Genomic DNA, 23,079 nt, shown 5'->3' with positions numbered 1-23,079 from the left:
AAGATGGCTTTGGGATTCTTCAACCACTATAGTCTTCCGCTCTACCAACTGAACTAAGGTCGAACTTGTATAAGAATCATATACCATAATATAAACAAAATCGACAAAATTATATATATAAAAAAAAAAACTAAATTAATAAAAATATTTGTAAGCGATTAACAATTTCAGTAATACATATATATTAACCTTTCAAAAACTCCAACATCATTTTGGTCGTGGCATTTATACAACATCTGGAACCTCCCATTGAATTTTTTTGCTTTCATAAAGAACTTGATTTGTATTGGGTTTTACAATTTGAAGCCCATTTAGATTCAAACGTATGATTTCTTAAAGTGCCTTCAATGTGTTTGAATACATATGCGTAGGTGCCAAATTCTCATACATATGATAATACAAGAGCTTTAATCCATTCTTGAAGAATTTGTGCAAGAACCAAGGTAAGAAGGTGAAGTTAGATAGGTTGTAGCTCGCCCTAAGAATTTTTTCAAGAACCTGGTTTGACAAACACATAGGCTTTGGGCCATGTGTTGGGGTGCTTGTTCTTCGAGACCTGCTTTGTGTTGGATGAACACAACTATCCACAATGGTATGATATTGTCCACTTTGAGCTTAAGCTCTCATGATATTGTCCACTGAACAGTTAACGCATACATTTCTGCTGTATCTTCTGTTTGAACAATGAAATCCCCACTAAAACAACACCAATTCCAATAGTAAGAGCAAGAACAGTGATGGTCTGGGTTCTCATCGACTCCGGCGTATAAGCTTTTACCGATGATACATAAGACGAGAGCATGCTGCCTAATGCGAAGAACAAAGTGTAGTACAGATATTTCCTCGAAAGTGAGGGTGTGTCGCTTGGCAACTCAACAAACAGCACTATAAATTGCAACATTGAAACTATCATGCACACTGTTACGCCAACGACGAATGTGGTGAACTCAGCTGGGAATTTTGTGGCCATTATCGATGTCCCAGCTACAATACTTATGCGCCCACATAATTTAGTCACAAAAAAATTTAACATTAAGCACAATAATTTTCATTTCTATTCATCGATATTAATAGAGCATACATCTTATGAGTATTTATAAGATTTTTTTTTTCTTATATCTCTTCTCTCTATTGTTACATACCTCGAGTTCTTATCGTCTTGTTGCCAGACACCACCAGGAGGGCTCACCCCGGCTTGGAAAGCAACGGTTGCCATGAATGTTACTACTATCAACAGATACTCTCTATCTCTCTTCTGCCAAGTCTCCTCCTTGTTCTGATCTTCTCCACCATTTCCAATTTGGTTGGGTGCTTCTTCCTCAAGCCTACTTGCCATGGCTGAGCTGATTGATCTTTGTGTTGTAGATACGACCATAAGTTATAGAGTTTGGCACTAGAAGAATAAGAACCATTAATTATAGATATTGTTTAAGGACATTGTGGCTGTTGTTTACCCATTGGTTCTCATATTTAATTTGTGGATGCTATTCATTTGCTGGTCAATAAAGATGTCGAATCTTATATTTAATTTGTGGATGCTATTCATTTGCTGGTCAATAAAGATATGGAATCCCTTCAAATGAAGGAAAACTAGGAATTATAAATATATTATTATTATTATTATTGTGATTGAGTTTAGTTCAATTTAATTGTAATTTATGAATTTAGTTGGGTTCAAATTTTGAGAAGACTGATACATACCTCTAAAAGAGCTGGGAATAGTAAGAGATTGATAGGCCAAAAGGGTTTACTTCTCCTAAGATGACAATTTGTTGTGGCAAGCTAGCCTATGCATACCATGAGATGAGGAAATTTGGAAGGATATTATAACCAAAGCCCACTATAATGTTTTATACGTTCTATGCATACCATGAGATGAGGAAATTTGGAAGGATATTATAACCAAAGCCCACTATAATGTTTTATACGTTCTATGCATACCATGAGATGAGGAAATTTGGAAGGATATTATAACCAAAGCCCACTATAATGTTTTATACGTTCTACCCTAAAAGTATTAAGATGAATGAAGGCTTAAAAGACTAGTTACTAGTAGTGGCAAGGAATGAAGAATAGTTGAGTGTGTAGGTCAATGTCGGACTTTTCAATAGGTAAATATATCCGCAAGGAATAAAGAATAATTGAGCGGGCAGGACTTTTCAATAGGTAAATAGATCGACTATTGTAACGACCCAAATCTACCGCTAGCAAATATTGTCCTCTTTGGGTTTTCCCGGGGAAGCCAGGGAAGCCTTCGGGCTTCCCCTCAAGGCTTTAAAATGCGTCTGCTAGGAGAAGGTTTCCACACCCTTATAAATGGTTGTTCTCCTCCCCAACCAATGTAGGACATCACAATCCACCCCCCTTCGGGGTCAGCGTCCTCGCTGGCACTCTTTCCTTCCTCCAATTGATGTGGAATCGCCACCAAATCCACCCCCGTTTGGGGCCCAGCGTTCTTACTGGCACATTGTTCGAGGTCTGGCTCTGATACCATTTGTAACGACCTAGATCCATCGCTAGCAAATATTGTTCTCTTTGAGCTTTCCCTTTCGGGCTTCCCCTCAAGGCTTTAAAACGCGTCTGCTAGAGAAGGTTTCCACACCCTTATAAATGGTGATTTGTACTTCTCCCCGACCAATGTGGAACATCACAACTATTGACTATATCTTGGATTTTCCAAACACCAAACAGAATTTCACAATCATTTGGGTCATTTGAAGATAGGTTGACCAAGACACCTCGCTTCATTCCTAGAAAAATTACATACCAAGTGGACATGTTGACTCAAAGACAGTCCATCTACACAGTATTCCAATTTTTATCAGATGAGATCAGAAAACAAGGTTCACCTCCCACTTCTTGAAGGGTCTACATAAGGTGTTGAGTATGTAACTCAAGTTAAGTACGACTTTTCATCCACATATGGATGGATAAACTAAGAGGTTGAACTAGATTCTTAAGGACATGTGTTATAGAATTTTCTAGTTGTTGGAATGATTACCTGTACTTAATGGAGTTTGCTTATAATAATAGCTAAATATGACTATGTAGATGGCACCCTTAGAGACTCTATACGAGTGTAGGTGTCAAACTTCTATCTTCTAGGAAGAGGTAGGTGAGCAACAACTTCTAGTGCCGAAGTTGGTTAGATTATTAATGCAGCAATACAAAAAATTAGATAAAGAATACTGAAGGCATGAAGCGGGCAAAAGCACTAAGTAGACACTCGTAGGAAGGAACTTGAGTTTATTACGGGTGATCATGTCTTTCTCAAAGTTGCACCTATGATAGGGGTGTTGAAAGTTGGGAAGAAGGGCAAGTTCAACACAAGATTTGTAGGTCCCTTGGAAATCCTCAAGAAAATAGGACTTGTGGCATACAAATTAGCACTACCACCTACACTTGTCACCATGCACAACGTGTTTCATATGTTTATACCGTAGAAGTATACCCCAGACTCTTCATATGTTATCGAACATGAGTCACTTTTTTTAGAGAGAGTTTTTCATATGGGAGAAGTATATGAAGATACTAGTTAGAGATGTGATGGAACCATCCGGATGATGAAGCACTTGTTAAAGGAGAGGATAAAGAAAAGAAAGAAGAAAAAAAGAAAGAAAAAAGAGGTTGAGTTTTGGAAACAAAGTTAAAGAAAACAATATTCCACCATTAGATTCGATGACTTAGAGCATTTGTTGCCAAGCTTTCTTCACGAAAATTGCTAGGAATGTTTTGGTCTATTGATCTGGTCTTTTGAATCACTCGAATATGTTAAGAAACGAGGAAAAATTGAATGCAAGAGTTACGAGTTTTTAGCTACTATTTTTCTTTATATTCAAGCGTTTAGATGTTTAATCACAACTAAAAATTATTCATTAGGTATTAGGAGATCATTTTGAACCAATCTTGTGAAGGAACTAAAGAGAGAAGGTACTTAAAAATTGGAGTTTGTCAAAGAATGGTAAGTTTTAAGAAATTGCTCCTACTTTAAATGTGTTTTTTTTTTTTTTTTTGCCTAAATGAAATTGAATGAAATTAACTTTGTTGAATTTTAAAATTGGGAACTTTTTTTTTTTTGAAGAAGCCAATCGAATTTTATAGAAAAATATATAAAAATTAAAAGAAATTAGGAAAAATTGCAAATTTTCGGTGCACGTGCTTTAGGTGGATTAAATCTAAGCGCACTCATGGAGGTGGAAGAACATGCACCGACCCTACGTTAATTGAAGGAAAATCAATGAGGCAACATTTTGCTAGACTTGAAGGTGTGCTTTCTAAGCAACATGCCACACCAAGAAAAAATAAGAAAATACTAATGCCTTACGTCTCCTGAATTCAAAGTTAAGAACACTCGTGTCTTGAGTGGAATGCACGTCAAGTAGTGAAAAATTTTGGGACTTTATGTTAACTTATGCTTAGATTAAAAGGGAGCAGCAACTGGCCGAGGTATTTACACGTGAGCCTGTTGCGAGTGAAATTGCGCATAGAAGCCTTTCCAACCATGCATGGGGCGCGTGAAGGTGAGTGGAAGGTGATCTTTTGACTATTTTACATCCATCCTAATCCTAAAATGACTTAAATTATGACCATCTAGTGAAATTTTTAGAAATTTAGAGCACCCAAACTGACATACTAGAAGAGTGAGTTGTCTTTCTACTCAACACATCGGCCACTATGTTAGCTTTACATGGGTGGTGAAGGACCTTGGTATTATAATCCTTCCCAAACTCCAACTATCTCCTTTGTCCCATGTTCAACTCTTTCTACCTGAATAAGATACTTGAAGCCCTTATGGTTAGTAAATTCCTATACCTTTTCGCCATACAAGTAATGTCACCATATTTTTTAACGTGAACACCAGAGTTGCTAACTCCAAATTGAGGGTTAGGTAGCGCCCATATTTCTTAAGCTATTAGGAGCCATATACAATCACTTTTCCATCAACACCAACACGCAACCTCAATCCTTTTCTCGAGGCATCGTTGTACACCATGCTTGAACCATAAAATAGTGCTAGTACTAGCCCATACACCAAAAACTCCTTGCTTTGAACCATAAGTTCTGTGACTGAGGTTGGTCTAGGTTATCTCATGATTGCTTCTAACAAACTTGCAGGAAATTGTGGGTTGAGGTTGGTCTCCGTTATCTCATGATTCCCCCAAAATGTTCCATGATTACTAACTTTTCAACTTCTCATGATTTTAACCAAGTCGAGCTTATTGACTTACTAACTTCTCAATACATGATTCCCACATCCTTCATTTTAACCAATTCGAGTTTATTGACTCACATTTCTCACGTCAAAACACACAATGATGGCAAAGATTACTTTTCATGATTCCAACAAAAAAACATTGGCAAAACAAATATTTGTAGACGTATTAACATTATCCATATACTATATATTCTTTAGGTTATTTATTGAATATGATCTTCTTTTATGTCAACAACATATTATTCAATATTACATTAATAACCTTGATTTTTTTTTTTTTTTTTGTAAAATAAATATTATTAGTTTAAGTGGAAGAGAACGGTTATAATCTTATTAAGAAGAGAGTAAAGTTATGACTTTCATGTGTAGCCAGTCAAAGTTAACACGAGAGTGGCACACTTAAGAAGATGGTGTATTGTCTAAAAAAGTGCACAATAACCAAGCCAAGTTTGTGATTGGGTTTGGAGAGAAAAAAGGCCTAACCTATTCTGTCTATTTTTGTTCGTCTTTCTTTTAATACTGTTTTACTTAAAATTCTAACGTGAAAAAGCTATTAAAAGGAATATTTGTGAGTGTATAAAGATGTAAACCCTCCCTATGAATTAATTGAGCAAAACAGACAAAAAAATCAAAATAAAAAATGACATCTTCTAGTTTTCTTGCAATTGTCCTTTTAGTTCTGTTCTTCAATGGGATGGTGCCCATGCATGCAGCTTCCCAAAACGATATCGTTTCCACCATCTGCAAGAAAACTAGAAACCCTTCTTTTTGCTTTAACGTGTTGAAATCTGCTGGCACCACCGACCTAAAAGGGCTGGCCACCTTCACCCTTAACCTCGCCCACGACAAGGCTACTCAAAGTTATGCCCTCGCCCAGTCCCTGGCGTCCAAGGCAGTCGATCCCAAGCTTAAGGAGCGCTATGCCACTTGTGCTGAACTCTACGATGATGCTGTCGACGACATCGAGGATGGGAAGAACTACTTGGGGGAAGGTGACTACAATGGCGTCAACATTAAAGCGTCTGCAGCCATGACAGAGGCCAACGACTGTCTAGATAGCTTCACGCAGCCGCCGAAGGACCCATCGGCGCTGTCTGGCAACGGAAAGACTGTGGAAGATATTTGTAGTATCATCTTGGTTATAGCCAATCTTCTTCTTGGGCATGCCTAACTCATTTTTCTTCGACCTTTCTTCTTTTCATCCTATAAACCTCTGTACTTGGAATGCCATGAATCAATAATATGTCTGTTTTGATTCCTATAAATTTGGACACCCGACTCTTTCACATTTTCACATTTTAAACCTAAATCTAATATGACTCGATAACCTGACTAATCTAGGGTCACTCGATAACTCTTACTGCTCTTCAATTTTAAAGGTCATAGGTTCTAGTTCGTGAGTCAATAGCTGCATATAATTTCCTCTCAATGAGTTATAGGCCTCTTCATTTTCTTTTCTTCTCAAATTTTCATTATTCGTAACTCTTTTGGTTTTGAGCACTTCTACATAAATAATCTTTGGCCTCCCTACTATGTGTGCAAGGCCAGAATTGAATTTCAACTCTTCCTCCGAATGTGAACTTCGTAAACTCGAATTCGAATTGGGGGATGTGATCTAGCCATTTTGAACCCTCGAGGTCTGGAGAAAACTTATTAAAAACGTTTTTATGAAGGTGGAAGAATCGTTTTGGGCTCAATTGGTGGAGTGTAGCTCCCAAATTTTCACAAATATCATGAGTATAATATCCATAAATGAATTGTTTGTAACTCAAGTTTGGATACTTCTCAATTAAGTTTTTTATTTGTAGCTAAAGCTTCTACCGACCTTGAAAACTCTAAAACCAACTTGATTTTCAACCTGATTTTCAAGTTTGATTTGTGAAAACTCTAAAACCAACTTGATTTTCAAGTTTGATTTGTCGGATAAACATTTGAGGTTTGAGGATTCGATATCAATACATTGATCAATCAAAGAGAGATTCAACAACTAAAAGAGAGATTGATTCTTTGGGATCCTTCTTTCTTCAAACAATTCCCTAAATGACCAATTTCTTAAATGCTTTTCTGAATAATCATCCGCTTCCAGAAGAAATTCGAAGCATTTCTCGGAAATCCTACAAGATCATTTCTCGGGAATCCTACAAGATCCATTGGTTCTTTTTTCTCTCGGGAATCCTACAAGATCCATGGGTTCTTTTTTCTCTAACATATGTCAGAACTTCATATGGGTTCGAATCCTATTGAGAGGTTCACTAGAGACTCATTAATCACAGAGACTCATTAATCACATCAAAATTACGTGTTAGCTCACATGTATGCTTAGATCTCAACCAATTCATAAATCTGGAAGTTTAAAAGCACCTAATTCATTGAAATGTCTTTTTTTTTTTCTAATTTTTAAAGTTTTTAAAAAATAAATCTATTAAAAAAAAAAAAGTTAAAACACAAAATATGAAATTTTTTAAAAAAATAAAAAAATAATTCAAAGCATTAAATAAAAAAATTGGAAATTTAGAACTTTTAAAGGTAGAAGAGAAATTTGTCATTGAAATGATTTAAAAAATGTAAAATTCAGTTGGATGATGAAAAGGAAAGGGTAGAAATAGAATATGAATGTTCTAAGAATAGAGAGGCAGCCATTAGAATCAGTTAAAGAATTCGCCATTTTTGCAAGGAGTAACGATTTGAGCACGACAGTACTGCAATGCACGTCTTGCGGCAGTCGCGCACCCAGAGAAGGAAAACCAATCTTCGGTTCTTCTTCCTCACTGTCTATGGAAGGTTTGAACAATCCTTTTCTATTGTTTTGTTTCCAATATCTACTTATCATCCCTTCCGATTCAATTTCTGTTTTCATCTTTCATAAAAGAGAAGGAGAAATAAAGGAAAGACAGAGCTCTGGTGGTAACCTACCCGCTCTGTCAATCCCCAAACATGCCTGGTCCTTCGCGTTTCTAGGATCTCATCACTACCCACTCAACTCTCTCTCCCTTTTCCTAATCACATTCAGCTTCAATATTCTACATTCCACTTTCCCTTTTCCTCTTTTTGTTTCTCTTTCTATTTTCCTTCTCTTCTATTTTCTCGTCAACGATTGCAATATTATTAATCTCTCCTTTTCTCTTTCTCTGGGTTCTTTTGATCTGAGGTTTTAATGTTCTTGTGTTATCTCTAGAATCGGTAGGGTCTTTGTTTGTTTCTTGCGGATTGAGTGTGTGATTTTTCCTTCCCGTATATTTGTCATTTGAATTTCTCGGAAAATAGGTTGAGAATTCTGGGATTTATGGTTGGTTCAATCTGCAATTTGTTGGAAATTATGCGAAGGGATTGAGGATTATTTTGAGTGTTGAAGAATTAGGAGATTGATGAAACGGGTTTGAGTGTTTTGACAGAGAGGGGAAACTTTGGGGTTTCCCAGGAAATGAAGGCTTATCAATGGTAGAAAACGTTTGTGAATAAACGTTGGGAAAATTTGGGGAAGTATGGGCTGCATTTGCTCAAGAGATTCCTCAGGACCAGAAGATAGCAGTCAGAAAGAGTCTAGAACGGGAAAAGATGTGAACAAATCATCAGTTCAATTGGTTGCTCCTTCTCCCTCTAAAGGAGAGGATTTGTTGTCAGAGATTAAGTTGTCAAGGCAGGCATCTAAAGCAAATGGAGGTTCTGTTCATCAAACAAAGGCCAATGGAGGTTCTGTTCATAAAACAAAGGCCAATGGAGGGTCTGTCCATCGAGCAAGGGAGGACGATGAATCCATTAAGCCTGCAAAAGCAAAAGCAGATAATACTTCGGCAGCTGGAAGAAAGCCCGACATTTTTAGGTTAGCTAGCTTGTCTAAAGTTGCAGAAGCTGAATATGTGATGGCTGGATGGCCTTCATGGTTAGCTTCTGTTGCTGGAGAAGCCATTAAAGGGTGGGTTCCCCGCCGGATTGACTCCTTTGAGAAGTTAGAAAAAGTTCGTTCCATTCATTTTGTTCTCCTTTTTACTTAAATTCTTTAGAATCATATGACTCTAATGCTTCTTATTTGTATCTATTGAACAGCATGTGTCTTTCGTATCGAAATGTGTTAATCATCTCATTGTGTTCTTTCTAATATGCAGATTGGACAGGGAACTTACAGCAGTGTATATAAAGCCCGAGACCTTGAAACTGGAAAAACCGTGGCATTGAAAAAAGTGAGATTTGTAAATATGGATCGAGAAAGTGTCCGTTTTATGGCCAGGGAAATCTATATTTTGCGTAAACTTGATCATCCAAATGTTATGAAGCTTGAGGGTTTAGTTACTTCCAAAATGTCGGGTAGCTTGCACCTTGTTTTCGAGTACATGGACCATGACCTTGCAGGCCTTGCTGCAGCTCCTGGACATAAGTTTTCTGAGGCTCAGGTCTTTCCTAAGCTTCTCTATAGCATTTCAACTCGAACCATTATGAAAATGAATGCTTATTCAAACTGCGCTATTGAGCCATCGAACTGACCATGATATTTGATATCTGAAGGAACTGATAACTGAAACCATTGATATTGATATGTGTTGTTATATGCTGCAGATTAAATGTTATGTGCAACAATTGATGCAAGGACTCGAACACTGTCATAGTCGAGGAATTCTGCACCGAGATATCAAAGGTTCAAATCTTCTCATTGACGATAATGGTGTGCTCAAGATTGGAGACTTTGGTCTAGCTACCTGTTTTCAACCCGATCAAAAGCAGCCATTGACGAGTCGGGTGGTGACATTGTGGTACAGGGCACCTGAGCTTTTGCTTGGTGCTACTGAATATGGACCCGCCATAGATCTCTGGAGCTGTGGATGTATCGTTGCTGAACTATTTGCTGGAAAGCCTATTATGCCGGGAAGAACAGAGGTTTTTATCAACGAAACTCTTTTTCGTGTAATCTTTAGGAAAATAAGAGAAAACAATAGATCACTACAAGAATCATTTGGAAGTTGTTAAATTGTGGATTTCTTATCAGGTGGAACAAATGCACAAAATTTTTAAGCTCTGTGGTTCACCGTCCGAGGAGTTCTGGCGGAGAACAAAGTTGCCACTTTCAACCAGCTTCAAACCTCAACACCGTTATAAAAGCTGCATTTCTGAAACATTCAAAAGTTTCCCTCCTCCAGCTCTGGCTCTTGTTAATAAACTACTTGCTATTGAACCAGAGCACAGAGGATCCGCTGCCGAAGTTCTCAGAAGTGAGGTATTTTCAGTTTCCTTTTGTATGTTTAAGAGTTAGGACCATGTGCATTAACCCGCTGCACTATTGTCTTCTCCTGGCTAGAGTTGAAATAAAAAGTGCTTCTTTTTTATGTGTTCTTTCTTGTGAATTTTGCAGTTTTTCAGAACAGAACCTCTCCCTTGTGACCCTTCAAGCTTACCAAAATATCCTCCAAGCAAGGAATTCGATGCCAAGCTCCGGAATGAAGAAGAAAGAAAGTATGGATAATCGTTTCTCTATTGGTCTTCATTTGAGTTTTTGTTTAGTTTTCTTTTTCGTTATATTTTGCCGAACATACTTAAGGCTACTAGTTACCTTTTGGGGCTATCATTATAGATACAATTTTACTTAATTTCAGGAGAAAAGCAGAAGCTGTGAAGGGACATCATCCCGAATCAGTAAGAAGGGGCTTGAGAGACACCAAGGCTGCTCCGACTCCCGAGTTCAACACTCAAGGAGACTATACGATTAAGGTATATGTCACGAATTGGAAACTACTTGTCCTTGAGTTTATGATGACATTTGGGAGTGTACTTTTTAATAAAATTGTGAAAAAAAAACACTTTTATAGCTTCTCATGAAACCAAACACATTGTGTTTGTATAAAAAAATAGTTTTGAAAAAAGCAGTATTCACTCAAGAACATACCTTTCTGATGAACAAAAACTGTAGGTACACCCGATTGCTAAAAAGATGAGTATGAAATACAACCCTCAAGAGGACGGTGAGCCTCCTAGAGTTGCTCAGAGTCGGTACACCCACTCAACATCTATGGTGCACCCGACTATTGCAAGTTCATGGTGTAAGCCCACCGGGGCATCAAGAAATTGTGCAGATTTGAGGACACAGAAATCTCAGATGCATCAGACAGTGGGCGATTCGGCAACCTCTTCGCTTACGAAGGACTCTAAAGATTCTGGAATGGTATGAACACAAGTCTCTTTCTCATTCTATTAGAACCATAAAACTGTATTTTAGTCCCTGAATCCTACTTCGAACATGTGACATGTAGGGATATGTGCAAAAGAAGAACAGAATACATTACTCGGGACCGTTAGTGCCTGCAGGAGGAAGCATTATTGAAGACATGCTGAAAGAGCATGAGAGACAAATCCAGCAGGCTTTTAGAAAGGCGAAGACGAATAAGAGTTATGATGAGCTTTAAAAGAATCCAAGCAAGTTTGGTAGAGCATCATCAAAGGTAGAAGAAGGCTGTGGTCTCTCAAACTGTGAGTGCTGCACTTTTGTGTGTAAAGAAGAATGAACCATGAAATATTAATAGTAGCGTTGTATATAATATAAGAAGCTACAATAAGGTTTGAAAATTAAATATACCCCAAAAGTAGAAGAGAAGAGAAGAGAAGAGAAGTGAAGAGGTTGTAATAAGAGTGAGTGAGTGAGGGAAAGGGCTTCATATCATAACATCATTCAATTAATACCTAATTTTACACATCTTTTCCTACTTTCTTTCTTTTCATTAGCTCTTCCCATGTCTGAATCTCTGTTCTTTTTGCATTTTTTCTTCTAAAACTTACATGACAGATGGTCTCTACGTGGACTAACTAAATTTCGATAGAATTATTAGAAACCTGTTGGGGTTGGCTCAAAGAGATCAAAACCACAAAGAAAAGAACATGCTCTTCAATTCGACTTCCCAGTTACATCCTTATCAACACTGTAAAACGATCTAATGCTTCTAGAAACCAACACTGCTCTCATTTTTGGATGGCCGACTAAATCTCAGTGAATTTTAATGGGTCTGTGCAGTAAACTCAAGAGTATCAACAATGGGGGCCCTATAAACTGAGGCCTCTTACGGCTGTCATGAGGAACTTGGGCTGGGCGGAAAAATGGCGAAGAAGAAGCAGTTGGCATCTTCAGCTCCATGGCGGGGGGAGGAGGAAGTGGATGAGTTCGCCGATGCAAAGCTCAAAGTGACTGAGAATCCCGGCGAGACTCCGGTCATGCACGTTCTTTGTCAAGAGTTGTAGCAAATTGGATGCAGAATGCATAAATTTTGTCCAATTTAAAGTTTAATTACATTACTGGGTTGAAATTTTTACTCCACTACAATACAACACCAGAAAAATGGTTGCTACAAAGAACTCCCTAGCCTAGCCCCTTTTGGATGGCAAGGGAGCACAGAAAAGTGCTGCAAAGATTGCCTATTCCTGTCCAGGTCTCTGCGCACCTCCTCGCCAATAGCCCGATTTACTCAGTCCACATTCTGATAGAAATTTGTCGTAATCCTGATCCAGTTTTTTGTAAGCATGTGACAAATCTTCAACTGAGATCTGTTGTTCTTCTGAAGGGCTCTGCAAAAGAACTACAATGAGTATAGAATGATTTTTAAGGGTATTGTTTAGAAATCAAGCATATTTTCTATAATGATTTCGACATATGATGTATTTTTATAAGTTATGAAGTTCATTTAAACACTCTTAGTTAGTAACATATTTCTGCATTGTTCCTTTTCTTGTTCACCCCACCCATGTGCAGATCCAGTGTTGTTATCTGAAGATAGTTTGCCATTTTGGCAGCATTATAACACTGATTGGAACAAAAAGATGGGCAAACAAGAAGAAAGCGAAGTGGATGGCCAGAGAACTCCATTAGGAATGGACAAAAATGAATGATCAGCTGGAAAAGCCTTGGGGAGTTGGGTACTCAAAGAAATGAAAGCAACAATTCAACAACTCTATCAGTTCTCAATTCTCCTCCCGTTTCACATTGCAAGTAAAACCATTCCTTACAGTAAGAGTAGGACCAAAAAGTTACATTACTTACAGTAGAATATATGGAGGACTCAGAATCCAAACCATTCAATTCCCTTATCTCTCGAAGAGCAGACCTCCAATGGCCGCTTCTGAAGTTGTGACATTCTCCCTCTGGTTCCTTAACGGGTTTAAGCCTCGACGTTCCGAAAACTCTAGCATAAGAGGCACCAATTATGCATTTGGCACAAAATACTATGAGGGGAACCAAAACTACCAAACTAGTGGTTCTAGCCTGACAAAGAAAAAAGAAGAGAACAGATAAGTTTGTATAAATATGTGTAGATTAGATATAGCTCTGCATCTGGTGAGAAAAAGAAACTTACAGGAGGTAGTCGGGGGCAGGCAAGCGTGAAATGCATTTGATATTTACAAAGTCCATTCAAAGAACTCTGAAGCTTTTCTTGCAATTGATATCTATCTCTAAACTGCAGTGATTATGTAAGACATAAGAAAGAAGCCAAGAACAGGCATAGATTATATGGTAATTCATTCTGGAACTGATAAAACTGTCACTAAGCTAATCAGGATAAACACGATTAATTACTCAATACTTCATTGATGTGATATCTTCTTCTAAACTAAATGGAAATTAGAACTCGACCCTTGTGGCCATATATACAAAAATTCCTCATACATGTAGTTCACGAACGCAATGAATCAACAAAAAGTTAAGTGAGTTTGTCAATTCTACAAGTAATACCAATACTTTCATAACCGAATTTAGAAATTATGAACCCAACTCATGGAAAGTGAGTTGAAATTCATATGGGGTTTGAAATTTTTGAGGATCTGAACATTCAGTAACTAGTTTGCAGTACAATTTAGCCTATAGCAACCAGTGTTAGAGTTAAGGTTGGAAAAGGCATTCAATTCCAGAAGTAATAGAATCAATTCAAACATGGGGCTGGAGTAATTAGAAGCAAAAGCACTTGAATGGAGAGAAACATACCAGCGCAATGGCTCTGAATTGATTCTTCAAGGATGCTTTGGCGTTGGCCCAATTTCTATTGGAGGGAAAAGGAGAAAAGCGAAGCAAGTTGTGTAAGATTTCTCAGAAAAAGAAAGAAAAGGGTGTCGGTGATGGGTTGTGAGATAAGGGAATGGCGAAATACCTGTGAGGAGTTAGAAGAGAAGGGAGAATTGGTTGTGGGAGAAGAGGAGAACGGTCTACTCCATTTCTCTGCCCAACCTTCACTTCCATCGCACAAACCCTTCAAATTTCGCCATGCCTATTGCCTATTTTTGTTTTCTTTTTCCCTTTTAGTGTAATTACATAAACAGGAGAAAATTGAAACCAATATTTAATACAAATGAATGTGCTTAAGGATCGTGACATACTTGCTCTTAATTCGTTCCCCTCGGATAAGAATCCAACTCTACGCTAAGAGCAAGTGTTGTTCAAACTTGGATTATCGATAGGGTTTCAACCTTTTTCTTTCTCTTAATCACATAGTTATAGTCTCTAATCCTCCTCCCAATCTCAACATGTGTTTCGACCTAGAACTTGTGACCCATTTGAGAACACACCTAAACGGAATAAAAGTTCTCTGTTTATAATAAAATAAATTACAAGAATATGAAAAGAAAAGAGAGAGCAATTACAAGGATATAGAAAAACTAATAAATGAAAAGATACATATGGTAAGTCGCAACGGAAGACAAGTATAGAAATACTAATAAATGAAAATATACATATGGTAAGTCGCAATGGAAGACAAGTATAGAAATTTGTCTATAATAAAAGATCAAATATGATATATGGTAAACTATAATACAATACTAAATATCTTTAACACTTCAACCCAATAAGGTCTCATGGTTCATTGACGACCCTCGGTGGCCTAGGCCCATGGAAACAAGGTCCACCCCATGCACCAAATGAGATGTTTAGTTGATCACGTGACCCACAAAGCAATAGGCCCAAGCTACCCTTTAGACCCTCGTCAAGCGAGCGGTTAGCTTATCTGAGTCGACATCTCAATTGGGGTTCAAATATGACTCGAATGCATAATCAGCTTCCAGTTGATTCACCGTAGCCATGTAGCTCATGATTTGATTCGATAACTTAATTCAACTCGATTTGGTGATATTAGCTTCATTATGAATTGCTTTTTAAGTATTCAAGCCAAATGATGTCAATATGGATGATTTTATTTTTTGGGCAATTAATTATATTTATGTAATAATTTAAAATTAGAAAGAAAAAATAAAATAAAAGATCAGTTGAGAAGGTGGGGAATTGGACTTCAATGCAGGGAGGTCCATTGGTTTATTAGGTTACAACACTTGCTTCCTTTCATCCTATTTGGGCGGTTCAGAGTCAGTGGAGAATACATTTCCTCATGGTTCTAGGTCAACTATGATCCCACTTGGGTTTGATCCTCATGATTCTAAGTCAACTATGATCCCACTTGGGTTTGATAAGCTCGGTCTTATTTACTAGTTTCAACTCCTCGAACATGTTTAAGGTTAGTATGACTACATTTTAGCTACTTTAAATTATTTAAAGTTAAGTTTAAATTATTTTGTGCAAAATTAGATGAACCAACTTTCGTAGTATAATTCTAAGTTATGATTGTGAGATTTCTCAGATAGAATTAAATTTGAAGAAGTAGCGCTAAGTTAACGTCGAGGGAGCACAGTGACTTCAGCCTAGATCAACCATGTAAGTAGCTCTACTATTGGCTTGATTTAATGAATTGTATTATGTATGATGATGCATGCCCTGTGGCCCATCCATGTGTCATATATATAAATGATATGTTAAGCTATGCTATGTTGCTTGATGCTATATTATAATATGCTATGTTATGTCATGTCATGCTATGTTATGCCATGTTATGATATGTTATACTATGATAAGTTATGTCATGTATAAAAGTCATGTTATATTGTGATCATGCCGTATTGTATAAAGTTGTTATGAAATCGATAATCATAAACCTCTGTAGACCATGCCATGAAAGTTATGCTATTTATCACATAATGTACCAGAATTATGTAACCATAATTCATAGGCTTATTATATTATAGATAAATGGAGGTTTGTCTTGCATTACACATTATGTTATGATTATAAGATATGGGGATCTTATATATATTTGTATCTTATGTGCATCAAGATACTTCCCTAATATGATGAGTACGAACGCATACCATATGACTTATGATTATGACATTTATGTTTGCCATGATGTTTGCAGGTCCTTCTCCTCCGTGGTGTGCGACAATAACCCGTTAGCAAGTGCTAGCCCGACGAGCCGACCCAAGGGGTGTGCAAGCCCGCCTAGTGGGCCCATGCTCGCATGCCTAAGCCATGTGTAAAGAAGTACTACACATCCAACCTTGCTTGAACTAGAAAGTTGCAGGCCATGCTCTGATGTTTTATAAGGATAGGTCTCACCATGCTGCACGTGTTTGCATTTTCAAACTCCAATAGTGGAGTTCTTGAGTATTTCTTAAAATACAAAATTCATGTACTACTCTTACATTTCGAGTAAAAATATCGTAGTCATGAGAAAGACCATGGAACTAGGTTAGGTTAGTTGCATTTTGTCTACTTTGTAGCCCTCATGTTACATTAATGCATTGTTTGATTTTTTTTTCTTTATTTTATTTATATTTCAAGTTATTTATTTTCTACTATTTTGTTTTAAAACTTTTATTAAGAACATTTAAGTCGAGATATCATTTTTGAATATTTTAAATGAACTATATGGATGACGGCCTCGTAGTGAAGGCCATTGATTGAAAGTAGGAGAGTTGCATTTATGTTTAAATTTTATCTTTTAAGTTTGATTAGGGCGTTTTCGTTACTTCGAGTTTTTTATTTTTTTTTATTTTGTTTGCTCTATTTCTTGAGGTTTACCTTTATTAAATGAAGCTTACAATTATTTAAGTCAGGACATTGTTTCAAATGAATTTATTGACACATAATAGTCATCCGATAGATGTCTCTGTTCCATTAAAAAAAATAAGGTTGTTACACTAAAAAAAAAAAAAAAAGGAAAAACGAAGGAAAAAAAAAGACAAAAAAAAAAGTTTGAAAATTATATCTTTTTTTTTTTGGTAATTTGACTTTAACTTTAACCTTTTTTCTTTTTTTTTTTTGGGTTGTTGCACCTCCAATCAACAATATCTTTTCATATTCCATGGCTTACACCAACAAGTTAATACACATTTTTGAACCACACATGTCACAAAACTAGAGTAAGCACCAAATTTGATTTTAATACTCTAATACTTGGTCTTATCACATACACGTTCAAATTAGGAATTTGAATTTCATATCGATACATGTTCAACATTCACCCTTTTTCTCTCCGTATGTCGGTTGATATTTCTTGAATAAAAACGTTGAGAAAAAATGAGTTGTCATTTCCAAATTATTACATACTAAGGATTGCATCAAAATTAAGGCTCAATTTGCATCCTTGGTCGGTGACCAAAAGCCGAAAGGAAACAAAAGACCATACACTCTAGCACGTCTCCTTTCCTTTTGAGAAAAAAAATTTGTTTTTTTAGCCTTTTTCAGCCGTTTTATTGATGCTAAACTTCAATTACTCCACTAAGTTTAATTAACCAAATGTTGGCGAAGTATGTATAAATAGGAACATGAATGTGATAATTTGAACAACAAACAAAAGAACAGAGAAAGGTGTGTGATTATGGGGAAGAGGTTGATGTGTTTCGGTCTTGTTCTCATCTGCCTTGTATCCATTTCTGAGTCAGCTGGTAAGCCGTTTGATTGAAAATATGTTGTTTTAATGTGATGGTTGAAGGTTTTGTTAATTTGTGCAGTTCCATCAAAGACTTGCCGAGATAGTTTTCATTCATCGGGAGTATGTATGGGATGGATTGGACTGTCAGAATGCTACAGTGAATCAATGGCAAGGCATGGGGATATCCCACCCAGGAGTTGCGAATGCATTCCAACGGGTGAGCAGTCTCGCATTTGCCGCTGTGATCTTTTCTGTACCTAAATCTTCAATGCAATGCTGCCCCAACCCTGCCTTCAATCTGCTTTTGTTTTGGAATCATATCATCTTGCTGTTCTTGTTATGAGTGAGTACTTTTGTTTCGGTAGCAGAAAATTTCAATAAAATGTTGTTTGTGAGATTATTTTAAAATGGGGATCAAGTAACAGATACAAAATAATACACAATAATTATATGTCACTTTAAAAAGTAAGGTAATATCCTGTGAATATAAATAGAGCAAATTGCTTACCAGCTCTAATAACATCATTGATCTAATAAGTTAAAATGGGCTTTTTATTTGCGCTTTAGGAAGTTTGGGCCTAGGTTCTATAGTTATCTGAGCTTCTAGGAGGCTTCGAAGTTCCAAGCGGTTTTCATGCTCACCACAAACCCAGCCAAGGTCTGGACATCATTATCTTACTTACATCAAACTCAATTGGGGTATGGGAGTTGTTCACCAATTCTAGTGTCGTGGGTCTTCTAGACGACTTATAAGAGTTTTTGGGTGAACAACTTTTTGTTCTTAGACTTAGATAGCTTATATTGTCTTAGAAGTGAATCATTGATATCCTGAATATGGAAGGTGCAACCTTATAAGGACCTAAAAAGAAAAAAAAAAAAAAAAAAAAAAAAAGAAAATAATAATAAGAATAAGTAAATAATAATTATTATTATTATTATAAGTAAATAATAATAATAATTATTATAAGTAAATAATAATAATAAAAAAAAAGTAAATGATCGGATTCTCTCTCCACTTTCCCAAAATATCTCCCCAACACCTCCTACAACAGTAAAATGATCTGCACTGAAAAAAAGAAACAAAACAGACAGAAAAAAACGGCAGATTTTGGGAGGGAAAAATTGGAGAAAGAAACAAAGAAAAGATAGCAGATTTTGAGAGAGAAAAATTGGAAATGACCTTCATTTCCAATAGATTTAACAGGAAAGGAAAGAAAAAGAAAAGTTATTGGTAAATTAGATCTCAAGTTATATTAGATCTCTCCTTCAATTATTTAGATTTTAGATATTGGTTGAAAATGGCCAAAAGTACATAATTAAAAGAAAAGAAAATCCTTTTGATATTTTTAAGAGAGAAAAGGAAAATCAAATTTTTTTATCCAATTAATTAGAATCAGATGTCCTCCTCCATTACCCATTATTTAGATTTAGATCTCCTCCACCATTACCCAGTTATTTAGATTTTAGTTAGCGTTATAAATCTCTTTGAATGAAATCATAGATCTTTTCCTTTATATAATTATTTAGAATCCGATCCCCTTAACAGAATTAAAGAGAAGAAAAGAATGAAACAGAGAGGTTTGAAAAGAATTTAATAGAGAGGAAAAGGAAAAGACATAATCATAATAGAGGGAGATATTGATTGAAAATGGCCAAAAGTACATAATTAAAAAAAAAAAAAAAAATCCTTCCTGATATTTTTAAGAAAGAAAAGAAATATCAAAATCTTTTATCCAATTAATTAGAATCAGATCTCCTCTCCACTACGATTATTTAGATTTTAGTTAACAGTTACGGTTTTTTAGATTTTAGTTAACAGTTAGAAATCATGTCAGATCTAAATGAAATAATAGATTTTTTCCTTCTACAATTATTTAGAATCTGATCCTTCTTTCATTTACTAAACTGCTAACAAAATGCATTGAAGAAAAGAATTAAATAGAGAGGTTTGAAAAGAATTTAAGAGAGAAATAAGAAAAGAAATAGTAGAAAAAGAATTAAACAGATAAGATCCCTATAGAATTAAAAGGAGAGAGAAAGGAATATATATATATATATATATATATATATAAAAGTAAATACAAAAAAGAGAAGAGAGAGACGGGAGGAAGAAAAGAGAAGATTTGGTGAGCCGAATTAAAATAAATACAGAAACAATTTGACAGAGTAAATACATATAGTAAAAAGGATAATGAAATATATATATATATATATATATATAATACTCCTAAAGTCTCTAATGCTTACATGAAGTTTAACATATGGACTATGGTAAAATTTAGAGAATTGAAATTGAAATTGAAATTGATGTCATGGTTCATATAGGTTGCTTAGATATAAAGAACGAAATAGAACTTGATAAATTGGTCATACTAGTCTAAGCTCAGGTAAGTGCCCTTACTATAGGATAGACTAAAGATAGTTAAAATTATGATGATGTATGAGTATGACGTTGTGTTGTGATGTATGTTAAATATATGTTATTTATGTTTCGATGCATGGCGTACATGTTATATTTGATGCACTTAATGGCTTCTATGATATGATGTATGCATGACAATGTTATTAACATGATGATGTTTTCCATGTTGAACATGCCTTATGATGTTTGCCATATTGCATCATGTTGTTAGATCGACATAGGACACAACCCTAAGAGTATGAAAATGATATTAATGTAAATATCCATGAGCACGTGTTACATAGTGTAACCAAGAGATGAGACTAGAGGGTTGTGTCAGAAGAGATGTATAATTGGACTTAGAGAGACCTCATGCATATTGTATGTTCATAAGCATAGGGCTACTTCCCATAGAGATGATGAGTGCGGACGCGCACTGTATGATGAGCGCGAATGTGCACAAGTGCGAATGCAGACAGATGAGGGTGTTCATGAGGCGCATGACACTATGGGGTTCCGTTGACCTTCGGACGTCGCTACATATTAGCTTGACCAGAGGGTTCGGGGGAGTGTGCGAGCGCCCTCAAGATTCACACTCGCACGTGTGAGTCGTGTGTAGGGAAGTACTACACATCCAATTTATCCGAGACTGGAGGTCACCCTTAAGATGATTAGAGATAGATCCCTAATTCATGATTGCATGTGTTTGTATTAGCATTGCCCCTATAGTGGGTCACTTCCTGAGTATTTCTTCGGCCATGTGCCATATTATTTTTCAGGTAAAGGCAAGGTGCCCATGTACGGTTGACGGCGGCATCGTGATCAAAGACTGTGGCGCGTGTATAGAATAGTTGCATATTTAAAATTCCTAGTCTTTGATTAGGATAGGGTTTTGCATTTCATTTATTTAAATTATTGAATTTGTAATTATTTTATCCTATTTTGAACTTCAGCACCAAGTTTGAAACATGTAAGTCCAACCGTATTTTCTAATGTTTTAACCTATTCTGAAGTTTTTAAATTTTTCTGGTAATGAAAATGAGCATTCTTAAAATTATATTCTACATTAGAGATGAGTAGGAGATGCTAGTGATGACTCTAGATAGGTGGAATTTAGGGTAGCTGCACTTATCATAAACTATCACATAAGGGATAATATGGCATCATCTCTCCTGAGCATCTTTTATGCATGGTTAGTTAGCTGAATCATAAAGTCATACTGAAATTGGGGAGTGATCCCATATGCCAACCAACTTTTAGGCTTACTGTGTGATCCTTTGGCCCCAACCTGGATGGGTTAACGAAGCAACGACCCTGTTCAAAAGGCCCTTGACCATTTTTAAACACGATAATGGCATCTAAAGTTGCATCGACGCACTATCCTATTTAATCAATATAGGTCAAGCTCAATGGTACATGTATTTGAATATCATCGCTTGGGAGAAATGCTATTAGGTCCAATCTAGACCACTAAATAGTGCGAATGATATGTTAGAGGAAATTGAGGTGGTCGGGCACTGCTAGTAGGCCAAGTAAGCTTTCTTACTATTTCCTTAGTGTCGAGAAGGTTAACTAGATTCTTAGAGCATCTTGACGATTTATCTCTTAAACTCTCGCTTTTAGGTCTAGTTAGAGTGACTCTAGGGGATAATATGGATTTGGGAGCATTAGGGTTTAGTTCTCTGATCATCTCTCACCATTCTTAAGTGTTTAGTTTACTGGAAATGTTCTAACCTTAATCATTGTAAAATCGTACTAATTTTAGCACCCTATTCTTATCTCAATTAGTTTATGCATGCTCTAGGCTTATAGATTCTATAGACTAGCCTATCAGTTATGCTTCATCAAAATCAGTTATGCTCTACGAAAGATAATAAATGATGTTTTGTTATGTTATGATTTACTAAGTTTGAAATTTGAATAATACATGATGTATTGATAATTCAAAGCATGTTTAGATTTAGCTAGATTTGTATTGAGATTGTGATGTTTCATGGAAGGTAGTAGGCTACTGAATACTGTATACGTATGAAAATGGATTTGTTGAGCAAAATTAGATGTTTCAATAAGATATCTCGAAACAAAGAAAAACGATGTAGTGTCATGATCGGAAATGTGAAAAAGAATGTACCTATGTATACTAATAAATTGCTTCAAACAAAAATGACTAAGTAGGCTTGGTAGATAATAAATTTCTATAGGCTACTATGGACATAAAAAATGGTAGTGTCAAAGGAAAATTTTATTACTACGAAGTACGTAACTAAGAAATCATATCGTCGGTGTAAACATGTAAAAGAGTGATTTGGGCTTACCAAAAGAAAAATTTATAAGCTACCAGGAAAGTTCAAACACCTTGTACTTAAACTAATTTGTAAGGGAAGAAAGGTAGAAATCTCCCTATCTCAGCACTAGTTGAGAGATTTAAAGCCAAGTTCGAGGACACCTATAGGTGGGAAAGTTACAAGGTGATTTAAAGGTGTCACAATGATTATCAAAGTTTTTCACGCTTGTATGGATGTGGATGGTGACATTAGATGTCCAAAATATGATTGCTCCTTTTTGTCTCACTTGGGTCGTTCGAAGTTAGTCCGAAAATACATTTTCTGACAGCTCAAGCTCGCTTCTCAGCTTGTCCAACTTGGGTTTGATATGTTTGGACCATTTTCTACAATTTTTATACTCTTCACGGTTTTTTTTTTTTTTTTTTTTTTTTTTTTTTTTTTTTTTTTTTTTTTTTT

At 36.1% G+C, this 23,079-nt stretch overlaps 4 protein-coding genes and 2 long non-coding RNA genes across 9 annotated transcripts in view; 3 read left to right on the top strand and 3 right to left on the bottom strand.

The window, feature by feature from the left end:
- Positions 1 to 277: 277 nt before the first annotated feature.
- LOC111452618 lies at positions 278 to 1,391 on the bottom strand. The gene is made up of 2 exons (XM_023093428.1): positions 1,143 to 1,391; positions 278 to 992 (listed from the first exon to the last, which is right to left on the bottom strand). Exons 1-2 carry the CDS (start codon positions 1,373 to 1,375, stop codon positions 647 to 649), a joined length of 579 nt encoding a protein of 192 aa, XP_022949196.1. The 5' UTR covers positions 1,376 to 1,391; the 3' UTR covers positions 278 to 646.
- A 1,130-nt stretch (positions 1,392 to 2,521) lies between these two features.
- LOC111452621 overlaps positions 2,522 to 23,079 on the bottom strand; it is a 22,434-nt gene continuing 1,876 nt past the window's right edge. The window contains exons 2-3 of the long non-coding RNA XR_002712148.1: positions 10,097 to 10,100; positions 2,522 to 2,653 (exon numbers count right to left, since the gene is read on the bottom strand). This is a non-coding gene — a long non-coding RNA (uncharacterized LOC111452621). The remainder of the gene's footprint in view (positions 2,654 to 10,096; positions 10,101 to 23,079) is intronic.
- LOC111452619 (pectinesterase inhibitor-like) lies at positions 5,895 to 6,457 on the top strand. Its single transcript, XM_023093429.1, has one exon. The coding sequence runs from the start codon at positions 5,910 to 5,912 to the stop codon at positions 6,384 to 6,386; it is 477 nt and encodes a 158-aa protein (XP_022949197.1). The 5' UTR covers positions 5,895 to 5,909; the 3' UTR covers positions 6,387 to 6,457.
- Positions 8,698 to 12,335, top strand: LOC111452616 (probable serine/threonine-protein kinase At1g54610). Of its 3 annotated transcripts, none has more exons than XR_002712146.1 (9): positions 8,698 to 9,171; positions 9,319 to 9,603; positions 9,767 to 10,084; positions 10,194 to 10,421; positions 10,557 to 10,657; positions 10,798 to 10,912; positions 11,112 to 11,363; positions 11,452 to 11,668; positions 12,207 to 12,335. XR_002712146.1 is itself a non-coding variant. In XM_023093425.1 (8 exons), exons 1-8 carry the CDS (start codon positions 8,698 to 8,700, stop codon positions 11,602 to 11,604), a joined length of 1,926 nt encoding a protein of 641 aa, XP_022949193.1. In that variant the 3' UTR covers positions 11,605 to 11,901. The 3 variants fall into 3 exon arrangements, 1 of the variants encoding a protein (XP_022949193.1); XR_002712145.1 differs by having other exon boundaries at positions 11,982 to 12,335; XM_023093425.1 differs by lacking the exon at positions 12,207 to 12,335 and having other exon boundaries at positions 11,452 to 11,901.
- Positions 12,435 to 14,470, bottom strand: LOC111452617. 2 transcript variants are annotated; one of them, XM_023093426.1, is made up of 5 exons: positions 14,329 to 14,466; positions 14,166 to 14,220; positions 13,540 to 13,641; positions 13,227 to 13,448; positions 12,435 to 12,754 (listed from the first exon to the last, which is right to left on the bottom strand). In XM_023093426.1, exons 1-5 carry the CDS (start codon positions 14,415 to 14,417, stop codon positions 12,605 to 12,607), a joined length of 618 nt encoding a protein of 205 aa, XP_022949194.1. In that variant the 5' UTR covers positions 14,418 to 14,466; the 3' UTR covers positions 12,435 to 12,604. The 2 variants fall into 2 exon arrangements, with proteins under 2 accessions (XP_022949194.1, XP_022949195.1); XM_023093427.1 differs by having other exon boundaries at positions 12,455 to 12,765; positions 14,329 to 14,470.
- Positions 17,826 to 18,345, top strand: LOC111452620. The gene is made up of 2 exons (XR_002712147.1): positions 17,826 to 17,950; positions 18,017 to 18,345. It is a non-coding gene; the product is annotated as an uncharacterized LOC111452620 (long non-coding RNA).

Source organism: Cucurbita moschata, unplaced genomic scaffold (genome assembly GCF_002738365.1).
Source record: "Cucurbita moschata cultivar Rifu unplaced genomic scaffold, Cmos_1.0 Cmo_Scf00014, whole genome shotgun sequence".
NCBI classification, from domain to species: Eukaryota; Viridiplantae; Streptophyta; class Magnoliopsida; order Cucurbitales; family Cucurbitaceae; genus Cucurbita; species Cucurbita moschata.
This window is presented reverse-complemented; position numbering and strand designations above follow the sequence as displayed.

Coding starts and splice junctions, on each gene's coding strand:
- LOC111452618 (XM_023093428.1), bottom strand. CDS start 1,375: ATGGTCGTATCTACAACACAAAGATCAATCAGCTCAGCCATGGCAAGT. Junction 993..1,142: donor CAAGACGATAAGAACTCGAG/GTATGTAACAAT, acceptor TGGGCGCATAAG/TATTGTAGCTGGGACATCGA.
- LOC111452619 (XM_023093429.1), top strand. CDS start 5,910: ATGGTGCCCATGCATGCAGCTTCCCAAAACGATATCGTTTCCACCATC.
- LOC111452616 (XM_023093425.1), top strand. CDS start 8,698: ATGGGCTGCATTTGCTCAAGAGATTCCTCAGGACCAGAAGATAGCAGT. Junction 9,604..9,766: donor ATAAGTTTTCTGAGGCTCAG/GTCTTTCCTAAG, acceptor TATATGCTGCAG/ATTAAATGTTATGTGCAACA. Junction 10,085..10,193: donor TTATGCCGGGAAGAACAGAG/GTTTTTATCAAC, acceptor ATTTCTTATCAG/GTGGAACAAATGCACAAAAT.
- LOC111452617 (XM_023093426.1), bottom strand. CDS start 14,417: ATGGAAGTGAAGGTTGGGCAGAGAAATGGAGTAGACCGTTCTCCTCTT. Junction 13,449..13,539: donor CCTGCCCCCGACTACCTCCT/GTAAGTTTCTTT, acceptor TTTCTTTGTCAG/GCTAGAACCACTAGTTTGGT. Junction 12,755..13,226: donor AGTCCTCCATATATTCTACT/GTAAGTAATGTA, acceptor GTTCTTTTGCAG/AGCCCTTCAGAAGAACAACA.